General features: G+C 40.2%; 1 protein-coding gene across 1 annotated transcript; it reads right to left on the bottom strand.

Moving 5' to 3' along the window:
* Nucleotides 1-59: 59 nt before the first annotated feature.
* Nucleotides 60-10,410, bottom strand: fundc1 (FUN14 domain containing 1). Its single transcript, XM_061879669.1, has 5 exons — nt 10,112-10,410; nt 9,559-9,712; nt 4,099-4,174; nt 3,889-4,017; nt 60-452 (listed from the first exon to the last, which is right to left on the bottom strand). Exons 1-5 carry the CDS (start codon nt 10,128-10,130, stop codon nt 375-377), a joined length of 456 nt encoding a protein of 151 aa, XP_061735653.1. The 5' UTR covers nt 10,131-10,410; the 3' UTR covers nt 60-374.
* Between the last annotated feature and the right edge of the window lie 1,953 nt (nt 10,411-12,363).

Below are 12,363 nucleotides of genomic sequence, written 5' to 3'. Positions count from 1 at the left end.
AAATGAAAGGGGAATAGATGCATCATCAACCCTAAAGAAAACAGAAAATGAGCATGAAATTCACTTCAAATAGAATTTATTGAATTTTGATTGACCAGATAATGCACCACTGCAATTTGTCAATGTAACAATAAATACAAGCTGGCAACGTCATGATTGTTTCGGCAAGTGTGATTATTTAGCCTGCAGTATATAGGAGTGGGTTCTGCCCTCACAACGACAGCGCTTGTTACAATATAAAGTAGACAACTCAAGGGGTGCAGCCTATGCGGAAATAAGAGCTACAAGATTACTGTCAAAATCATTGACCGTTCACCAAGCAATATAGTGCATCTCCCTCTTTCCTCCACAAGGTCATCTTTTTCTGATAGAGCCTAGCACGCCAAGCCGAGCAGGAAGCCTCCGATGAAGCCGCTTGTGACCATGATGTTTTTCTTCACGAACTCTGTGGACTAAAAAGAGGAAAAATATACATATTTTAAATAAAATACCCACAGCGCATTTTGACAACAAATGGTATTTCCTCAGATAGTGTCTAGGAGGGCATTCATTAACTCATCTACAGAGAGTATCAGGCATCCATTAGGGTTCTTTACAGATGCCAGGCTTACTCTGGTTTAAGCCATATGCTTCTTTAGCACAAGGAACGGGTACTGAAACAGGATTCCACCATGGCACTAGTGCCAATGTAAACAGTAGTAACCAGAGCTCAATTCAGTACTAAATACAGTGGATACAGAAAGTATTCAGACCCCTTTATAATTTTCACTCTTTGTTTCATTGTAGCCATTTACTAAAATCATAAAAGTTAATTTTATTTCTCAATAATGAACACCCAGCACCCCATCCTGAGAGAAAAAAAACAGAAATGTAGAAATCTTTGCAAATTAATTAAAAATAAAAAACTCACATCACATGTACATGAGTATTCAGACCCTTTGCGCAATACTTTGTTGATGCACCTTTGGCAGCAATTACAGCATCAAGTCTTTTTGAATACGATGCCACAAGCTTGGCAAACCTCTCTTTGGGCATCTCGGGACTAGATCTATCCAATCCAAGGCCATGTCCACATGAACACGGGTACTTAATAAACACATATTTATCCCTGCGTTTAGGCCTCTTGTCCACACGCAGACGCATAATTGTGTCTGTAAAAAAACAGACTTTTTTTTTACAAATGCTGGCCTAAGTGTCAAGAACCCAAACTCTCCGCTCAGCGTGTGCACTGCACAAATGGAGACTTGTGACGACCTCACGGTTGTACGCTGTCATTTCCAAGCGCAACAAAACTGCCTTGCTGCATTTAAACACATTATAAGAGGACTTAATGTATGTTTGAACGTAAATATGCAGCTATGTTCGCTCAATATTAATAAAAAGACACATCAAAATGGGTTTTGCGACGCTCCCGCTGGCGTATATGAGACTTTTGGATACGAGCACTGTCAAACCTCCACCTGATCAAACAACTTTGACAAGTAAGACTTTTTGCTATGTGTCATAAGAAAGATGCAACATTATTTTATGATTTTAGTCCTTGCTTAACAAATCTTGAAGTTAACTTACGTGTCATGCTTCCATGCTCGCGCGTAAAAAGTGATGTAGCAACTAAAAAAAAAACAATGTAGCCTCCTCCTTGTAAGTTAACTGATGTTAAAGACAAAAGGTTTCGTTAGTGCACACTCATTTTAGAAATAATGTACATTTCACATGCAATCCATCACCATGTTGCTAAACACGTTATAAATCTATGAGCGTTGGGTTTCAGCAACACAGGCGTGAATTCACTCTTTAATAATGTTCCCAGGACTCTGGGTACGCGCAGGCAGATTTTAAGGATAATGTACATGTCATTGTACATCTAAAGTTGATCAAAATGAACATTAGATATTGCTGCTTTTTTCAGGGTTCTGATTGGACAAAATGTGCATGACAGTAGGTATATGTGTTTGTGTGTAGACACAGACAGTTTTGAAACTACACTTGTGTGGATGGAGATTGTTTTAACCCCAAATATGAGTTTTTGCAACTCTCTTGTGTTTGTGTGGACATGGCCTTAGTCTATGTGCACAAACTCTTTGCAGCACCTCCATCAAGCTCCATCAGGTTGGATGGGGAAGCAATGGCACATTGACGAAGACATTTTCAAAACCTGTGTGTTTGGCAGCGCCTGTGCAGTTTGTATTAAAATTAGTAGAAGGATACGAGAGTTGCTGGCCTTAATTTACACTTTTTGCTGTGCACCTCTTTATTTTTATTACGTTTTTTAAGCGTTGGTTTTCAGCCAGGATGTCTCTGTACATTGCTGCATTCATCTTAGTCTAGTCAGGGAGGTGACCAAGAACCCGATGGTCACTCTGTCTGAACTACAGTATTCCTTTGTGGAGAGGAGAACCTTCCAAAAGGACAACCATCTCTGCAGCAAACCACCAATCATGCCTGTATGGTAGAGTGGCTAGACCGAAGCCATTTCTTAGAAAGTTTGCCAACATGCCCCTGAAAGACTCTCAGACCATGAGAAACAAAATGATCTGGTCTGATGAGACAAATATTGAACTTTTTGGCATGAATGCCGGTCACTGCTCATCAATAGGCCAATACCAACCCTACAATGAAGCATGGTGGCGGCATCCTCATGCTGTGGGGATTTTTTTCAGTGGCACAAACTGGGAGACTAGTAAGGATAGAGGTAAAAATAAATGCAGCAATATTGTTTGTATTCCCACACGTGACTTCTTCCCAGGAGTAAAAACCAAGCTAAGATGGCTGTTCTACAGCAAGCAGAGCGCAAACTGAGTACACAAGAGGCTTAAATCTTCCTGCAAAAAGAAGATACGAGCAAAATATCCAACTACGCAATGGAATAAATCTCTATACTATATTAAAAAAAGATTTGTCCACTGATAAAGGATTATACGTCTGTTGCGTTCCTGGACATATCGCACTATGGTGCTCCAGATGCCATTCTCCATGACAAAACAGATGAAAACTTGGCAAAGCATGGAGGTCTACAACTTATTTGTGTGTGGCTGGGTCATTGACATTGCTATCAAGACTCTTCCGGATAAATATGCATAGTTTTTGCTCAGGTAAGGTTGCATTTCATACTTTAGCTTTGCATCTAAGATGCCATGTTTGTTTCTGTTGGGCGTGTCATTTTATGAGTAGCGTGTTTTGCCCGTCTTTATCAAAATATAACTATAGATGTCAACATTGTGTATGTGCTCAAAGCTTCTTTTATGATTCAAACAAGTAAATGTGCAACATGTTTAATGTGTGTTGAGTAATTTAAATCTGTTAATGTGCCACATTTTTATTTCTGTTGAGTAATTTAAACAAGTAAATGTGAAACATTTTTAATTTATGTTGAGTAATTAAAATCTCTTAATGTGCCACATTTTTAATGTGTGTTGAGTAAATTAAACAAGTTAATGTGCAATATTTTCAATGTGTGTTGAGTAATTTAAATCCATTAATGTGCAACATTTTTAATGTGTCTTGAGTAAATCAAACAAGTAAATGTGCAACATGTATAATGCGTTGGGTAATTTATACAAGTTAATGTGCAACATTTTTAATGTGTGTTTAGTAATTTAAATCCATTAATGTGCAACATTCTTAATGTGTTGAGTAATTTAAACAAGTTAATGTGCAACATTTTTATGTGTTGAGTAATTTAAATCCATTAATGTGCAACAATTTTAATGTGTGTGGAATCACTTAAACAAGTTAATGTGCAACATTTTTAATGTGTGTTGAGTAATTTAAAAAAGTTAATGTGCAACATTTTAATATGTGTTGAGTAATATAAAGAAAGTTAATGTGCAACATTTTTAATGTGTGTTGAGTACTTTAAGTAAGGTAATGTGCATGCGGAAAACTCACCCTCTCAACTAACGTGTTCAACTCCGGACCCGCACTGTCTGTGTTCTTCTTGATTTGCTTTTTAGCTTTGTTGATGTCCTTCTCTACTCTTTTCCAGTCAACTTGGATGTAACCGCTATTGTTTGCTATCTAGAGGGAAGAGACATGTGTGTTGTAAAAGGCAGATTATTCGTATTAAAGGCTGTCGACTAATGAATGCATGGATGATACCTGCAGTAACAGGAGTCCTCCTCCAACAGAAGTTGCAGCAACTTTTCCAACCTTCTGGAAGAGGTAACCTGCACACCTGGAATAAATTAAAAAAACATGTGGTGATCATAAAGATTTTTTTTTTAACACAAAAATAAAGTGCAAATGAAAATACAGCTCCACCACTTTAGTCACAATATTTGCGCTTAGGAAACTTCTCTACGACTTTATTTGCAGACTTCTTCTATTTGAAAATGTCATTAGCTGGGAAAGGCTCCAGCACCCCCCACGACCCCGAACGGGACAAGCGGTAGAATAGGGATTGATGAATTACTGTCACAAGTGGTGAACAACTGTTTTACAACTGAGTACCGCTGCCTGCGGCCCATACAGACCACGGGTAAGAAAAAGATTTCTTATGATTGACAATATGACAAATCATATTGTTGATATAGATGATCATTATCTGCTGTACAGATTTACTTTAGAAAAGAGAAGTGTTGGATACTTCTCTTGTTGCCTTATTTGTATTTGACTTTGTTAAATGTTTGGGTAGAATTTCATTAAACAAAACTAGTTTCTTTTTCAGTAATATAGAAATTTATCAGAAGAATGTATATTATAGAAGAATTTAGTTAATCATAGAACTGGCACAAAATGTTATTAAAAAGTATTGATTTTGAACCGAAAAATGTTTTGGATCGTGTGTTGCCCATAGATACACAGCCCTGTTATACAGATCAAAAAGATAATGCCAAATTTTAATCTAACTTTTAGGAAATATCGCAAATGGGATAAAGAAGAAGTTATTATTTTTAGGGGGTGAGTCATGACTTTTTTTCCTAAAAGGAGGTGGGCCTGGCAAGGCCTGCACACACAATGATTTTCAAGTTAAGTTATGACTTTGCCTGACACATAAAAATCCATTAATACAGAACAGAATGTCATAGGCATGGAACTTGTTCCTAAGATGAGGACGCCCTGTACTTGCAAACACATTTTAGCTGCAACATGAGGTACACCTGCACAACCCAATACAGCAGGTACTGTATGTGTGGTCACTCAGCGCGTCTCCCGCCTGACTGCACGCAATCTGAGTAGCGATGGGAGCGCTGTATGTAGAGTTCAACTCTGTTCGTGTTGTTTTCATCACCACTCGACCAACACCAACACTGATGACGAGGAATACATATCCTAGTTTATCCTGAATATGCACATTTTCAGATTAACCACGTGCACGCTCCACAAATCTCTGTCAATTTCAAAAGTTTACACTCTACAGGAAGTATAATGTTCTTTGGAATCCCTACTATAGTAAAATGTACACGTTAATCTGCGTGTCTGCCAAATATCTTTTAAATTGATCATTTGCACGCTAAATTTTTGGACCTGCCAGTTGCCTGGTCGCTTGTGATGTGACTCACAAGTCAAGTCTGACCAGCCATGGTTACTCAAATTTCCCGCCATTTCCGTGGCCAATTTCATGAATTTTAACAATTACACATAAACCACAACTGTGTTTTGTTTCCACGACTGTGTGTTTGTCCACTCTGGGCTATTAAGTTGCTATTTCCACACATATTTTGAGGGCCAATTTTTTTCATTTAACTTGATGATTAGATCACGCGACTTAGATCTGGGGTTCTGATTGGCTTATGGACATTATTATAGTTTTTTTTTTTAAATGGTCATGTGCTTTCTCAGTTTTTCTAATTATTTAAGTCAAATAGTTTGGTGGATTCCTTTTAGCTGTTTTAAGGCACTTTGGAAATGATTGAAAATAATTACCATTACCATAATATAATCGTAAATTAATTATACTTGTACAGGCCTCGATTTTTTAACTTTTTAAGGTCAAGGCAAGTGTTGCCGTAAATAGGGCTCATATTTCAGGGCACCAAGGCAAGTTTTATATATATATATATATATATATATATATATATATATATATATATATATATATACATACATACATCCATTTTCTGCCGCTTATTCCCTTTGGGGTCGCTGGTGCCTATCTCAGATACAATCGGGCGGAAGGCAGGGTACACCCTGGACAAGTCGCCCACCTCATCCCAAGGCCAACACAGATAGAAAGACAACATTCACACTCACATTCACACACTAGGGACCATTTAGTGTTGCCAATCAACCTATCCCCAGGTACATGCCTTTGGAAAAGGGAGGAAGCCGAAGTGCCCGGAAGAAAACCCACGCGTTCCCGGGGAGGACATGCAAACTCCACACAGAAAGATCCCGAGCCCGGGATTGAACCCAGGACTATTCAGGACCTTTGTATTGTGAGGCAGATATATATATATATAAATAAATGATAAATGGGTTGTACTTGTATAGCGCTTTTTCTACCTTCAAGGTACTCAAAGCGCTTTGACACTACTTCCACATTTTACCCATTCACACACACATTCACACACTGATGGAGGGAGCTGCCATGCAAGGCGCCAACCAGCACCCATCAGGAGCAAGGGTGAAGTGTTTTGCTCAGGACACAACGGACGTGACGAGGTTGGTACTAGGTGGGAATTGAACCAGGGACCCTCGGGTTGCGCACGACCACTCTCCCCACGCCGTCCCTATATATATATATATATATATATATATATATATATATATATATATATATATATATATATATATATATATATATATATATATATATATATATATATATATATAAAGAGCACTTTTGCATATGCATCCACATTTATTGATGTATATTATATTGTCTTTATATTCCAGCGAGTTAATCCATTTTGGGGGGGAATTGAGAGGATTAAGTTCAAGAATTTTACAGCCTGAGGGAAGAAACTGTTACAGAACCTGGAGGTTCTGCTATGGAAGCTGCGGAACCTCTTTCTAGCGTCCAGCAGTTAAAACAGTCCTTGGTGGGTGTGGGAGGGGTCTCTGCAGATTTTCTGAGCCCTTGTCAGGCAGCGTCTTTTTGCGTAGGGGTGTACTGAATCCAAAGGGGGCCAGTTTGCTCACCAGGTGCTGCAGGAGGATGGTATTGAAAACTGAGCTGAAATCCAGAAACATCCGCACGTGTGGCCTTTCCTTCCAGATGTTCTAAACTCAGGTGGAGTGCAGAGGAGATGGCGTCCTCTGTGGCGGGATTAGGGCGATAAGCAAACTGGTATGGGTCAAATGTGGGGGAAGTTGGGAGACAATGTATTCCTTTACCAGCCTCTCAAAGCACTTCATTATGATTGGGGTGAGTGCCACGGGGCGATAATCATTGAGGGAGGAGATTGTGGCGTTTTTAGGTAATGGGATGATTGTGCCTATTTTAAAACATGCTGGTACCACAGCCTGGGTCAGCGAGGTGTTTAAGATGTCTGAGAGAACCCCAGCCAGCTGGTCTGCACATCTCTTCAGCATCCTGTCCGGGATGTCATCAGGACCAGCTGCTTTCCGGGGGTTCACTCTCCTTAGGGTTTTCCGGACATCCGCTGTGTCCAGGTTGAGCGCCTGCTCATCAGGGCAAGGGATGGATTTCCTTGCAGAGTGGTGTTAAGTGTCTCAAACCTCGCAATGTGGCTGTTTAAGTGCCACCATGTCGCCACATTTAAAAGCATTTTTCTGAGCCTTCAGCATTGCACGTATCTCACAGTTCATCCAAGCTTTCTCGTTGGCCCGTGTGGGCATGTTTTTGATCACACCAACAACCTCCATGCACTACTGAATGTATGCAGACACCAACTCTGCACACTCCTCCACACTCGTGTGATGATTTTCGGGGGCAGCTGCCTTAAACATGTCCCAGTCTGTGCTTTCGAAGCAGTCTTGTACTGCTTCCATTGCACCCTCTGACCAGGTCCTCACCTGCTTCACTGTAGCTTGCTTTCTGATCAGCAGAGGCTTGTATGCAGGAATTAGCATCACAGAGAGATAGTCTGAGGAGCCGAGGTGGGGCGGGGTGCAGTTTTGAAAGCTAGCTTGATGTTGCCGTGGACCATGTCTAACATGGTTGCAAAATTTACACATTGATGGGAATGGGGGAACAGTTTTCATGTAAGCTTGAATAAAGTCCCCTGCCACACTAAAAACTACCTATGGATGTGTAGATTGCAGTCTGTTGAGCAGTACAAATCATTAAAGCTACTATCGTGTTAGTAGTGGGAGGAATATACACGACTGTGAAAATCATAGCATTCGATTCCCGGGGTAAATAAAATGGCCTGTATTTTACAGTTAATAGTTGTACATCGGGAGAGCAGTGACATGAGACTATCTACCCATTGTTGCACCAGTTGTTGTTAGTGTATATGCAAACTCCGCCACCTCTGGATTTCGCGTTGAGAGTGCTGCTCCTGTCTGACCGAAACATTGTTAGCCCATCAATGCTAACTGCCTCGTCTGCAACGGATGGTTTCAGTCACGTTTCTGTGAGAAATATGGCACAGCAGTTCCTCCTCTCCCGTCTTGCATTTAAGTCCAGCTTCAGGTAGTCCAGTTTTCTTTTTCATGGACGCCCCTGCTTATTTCAGCAAGACAATGCCTAGCCACATTCAGCACGAGTTACAACAGCGTGGCTTCGTAAAAAAAAGAGTGCGGGTACTTTCCTGGCCCGCGTGCAGTCCAGACCTGTCTCCCATCGAAAATGTGTGGCACATTATGAAGCGTAAAATACAACAGCGGAGACAACGGACTGTTGAACGACTGAAGCTCTACATAAAACAAGAATGGGAAAAAATTCCACTTTCAAAGCTTCAACAATTAGAATAGAATAGAATAGAAAGTACTTTATTGATCCCTGGGGGAAGTTCAGCCTTTCCTCAGTTCCCAAATGTTTATTGAGTGTTGTTAAAAGAAAAGTACCTACTCAGTGGCCTAGTGGTTAGTGTCCCTGCCCTGAGATCGCTAGGTTGTGAGATCAAACCCGGCTGAGTCATACCAAAGACTATAAAAAAATGGGACCCATTGCCTCCTTGCTTGGCACTCAGCATCAAGGGTTGGAATTGGGGGTTAAATCCCCATAAATGATTCCCGGGCGCGGCACCCCTGCTGCCCACTGCTCCCGTCACTTCCCAGGGGGTGATCAAGGGGATGGGTCAAATGCAGAGGACAAATTTCACCACACCTAGTGTGTGTGTGTGTGACAATCATTGGTACTTTAACACAGAGGTGAACATGCCCTTTCCCAACTACTTTGGCACGTGTTGCAGCCATGGAATTCTAAGTTAATGATTTTCAAAAAAATATAAAGTTTTTGAGTTTGAACATCAAATATCTTGTCTTTGTAGTGCATTCAATTGAATATAGGTTGAAAAGGATTTGCAAATAATTGCATTATGCTTATATTTACATAACACAATGTCCCAACTCATACGGAAACGGGGCTTGTACAACTGTTTGTTTGTGTAAAACTGTTTGTTTATTTTGTTAACTCGTGAGCGAAGAAATAAACTAAACTAAATCACATTGAATACTCCAGCTACATCAAAATGTGTGCATATTTACCATCCACTCACTCCTCCTATGGCTAATTGTGTGGCAACAGAGTATTTCTCTGCTACCGGGCCGGATGTCTTGCCAAACAGACGATTCCACCATCGCTGACGTTTGGCGTATTCCGTCAAATCCACCACTTTGTCGTAGATCTCATCCGCCGCATCTAATGGAAGTTACATGCAAACACAAGTCAGCACTCAAGTCAATGGCATGGAAACAACAGCAATGAATGAGCTAGCGCGAGGATTTGCTCCACAAATGTCGCTTTGTGATGTTTTTTTCTGCTTGTGACGTTTCCACTTTAAAAAAACAGCTATGTATAACTAAACACTCAATGTATCACGGTTGAAAATAGATGGATGTTGATCCGGTCAATACGTCCCCACAAACCATCAAGCGGGCAGAAAAGTTATAGCTCGCATTACGTAATGTTAGCTAACTTTCCAATCAAAGGCAAGCGTACAGTTATGGCAGCTAATCGAGTAAATCGCGCAACTTCCTCCAAATAAGAGTTTCAGCCCAATGCTCGGTTTTAAGTTTATATTAGGCGACATTAGCTTACCGGTGTTGTGCTTCGCCATTTTGGATGAGGCAGCTGTGTCCTCAGTTGCCTTTCAGGTCCGCTCTGTCACTACGGCTACTTTGGACATTCAAAATGTGGATGTTATGTTACCCTTGACGTGTACTAGCCTTTAAGAATAACACTACTTGACAAAAATAAGTCACCCTTATATTGCCTTGTGCCGGGCTATGAACAATAGAGATGTACCTAACAAATTATACCTTTTAAGATAAAAGTTGCCCAAAAAAAGTCAGTTCTCCCCTATACAGGAAGGATTCACGTGTGACGTCACGTATACCGCGGTGGATTGTGGTCAATGTATGCATTATAAATGAGTGTGCGGTGTATTCGTATTATATACAGCACGCTACAACTTATACAACATTGAATATTTATATAGTAATAAGTGGAGATTTCTCTGAACTCATTCGCCAAACTACAAAATGTTGCTACATCACATTTTTTCCTCACGTTATTTGAATGACAGCTATGTTGACCAATTAGAAGCCTCCATATATATCTACGTAACCACAACGAATGCGGCAACACCAATTGCAAGCAAAAGACGGCAGATGAAAGGCGGGGCCAGTTTTAGTTGCCCTTGTGCATGTTTGTCTGCGTGTTACCAGGTTTTAACTACTTTATTCTTATATAATAACATATTGTTTTGCTTACGTCAAATCATATAAGATTGAATTTTTCCAAAGGAACCACAAGTCCCCGCTGTACAGGAAACTGCCACTTTTGACGTCACATATAGCGCGGTGGTTTGTGGCTCATGCAGACATTGTGGTAATTTTTTTAATGGAAGAATTGAACGCCCAGACAGTACATATTTAAAATATAGATTAAGGCAATTCCAATATATTACATTAATATAAACATTTACGAGGTTGAGCAATCAACATCTTTATACAAACACAAAAATGTAAAATAAAATAAAGTAAGAGACTATATATATATATATATATATATATATATATATATATATATATATATATATATATATATATATATATACATATATATATATATATATATAAATATTTATATATATTGTTTTTTTTATTTAATTTATTCAATTTAATCTCTTTGTGTTGTCTCTTACTCTTGTTTGTGTATACATATAGATAGATAGATAGATAGATAGATAGTACTTTATTGATTCCTTCAGGAGAGTTCCTTTAGGAAAATTAAAATTCCAGCAGCAGTGTACAGAGTTGAGATCAATTTAAATAAAAGTAAAAAGTAAATAATGGGGGTTTAAATGGAAACAAAATTGAGAAATATTACAATAAGAATAAAAACTAAAAAGCAACAATGGGAATAACAATATAACAGTAAAATAAGAATATAACAAGACAAAGTAGGCAGTAGTGACCATGTTATGAAAACGTATTGCACTGTTATTGTTTTGCATCCCCTGTCATCCTAGTACCCCCCGCCCCCCGCCCCAGAGAGGAGTTGTACAGTCTAATGGCGTGTGGGACAAAGGAGTTCTTGAGTCTATTAGTCCTGCACTTGGGATGAAGCAGTCCAGCACTGAACCGGCTCCTCTGGCTACTGATAACGCTATGCAGAGGGTGACTGGCATCATCCAGGATGCTCACTAGTTTGTCAACAGTCCTCTTCTCTGCCACCGTCACCAGTGAGTCCAGTTTCATTCCGATTGTAGAACCGGCCCGCCTGATCAGTTTCTCAAGTCTGGAGCTGTCCTTCTTAGATGTACTGCCCCCCCAGCACACTACCATGTAGAACAGAACACTGGCAACCACAGACTGGTAGTACATCCACAGGAGTTTTTTGCAGATGTTGAAATATTGACACACATATATATATATATAAATATATATATATATATATATATATATATATATATATATATATATATATATATATCCATCCATCCATCCATCCATCTTCTTCCGCTTATCCGAGGTCGGGTCGCGGGGGCAGCAGCCTAAGCAGGTAAGCCCAGACTTCCATCTCCGCAGCCACTTCGTCTAGCTCTTCCCGGGGGATCCCAAGACGTTCCCAGGCCAGCCGGGAGACGTAGTATTCCCAACGTGTCCTGGGTCTTCCCTGTGGCCTCTTACCGGTTGGACGTGCCCTAAACACCTCCCGAGGGAGGCGTTCGGGTGGCATCCTGACCAGATGCCCGAACCACCTCATCTGGCTCCTCTCGATGCGGAGGAGCAGCGGCTTTACTTTGAGTTCCTCTCGGATGACAGAGCTTCTCACCCTGTCTCTAA

The sequence above is a fragment of the Nerophis ophidion genome, linkage group LG19 (assembly GCF_033978795.1).
Source record: "Nerophis ophidion isolate RoL-2023_Sa linkage group LG19, RoL_Noph_v1.0, whole genome shotgun sequence".
NCBI lineage: Eukaryota > Metazoa > Chordata > Actinopteri > Syngnathiformes > Syngnathidae > Nerophis > Nerophis ophidion.
This window is presented reverse-complemented; position numbering and strand designations above follow the sequence as displayed.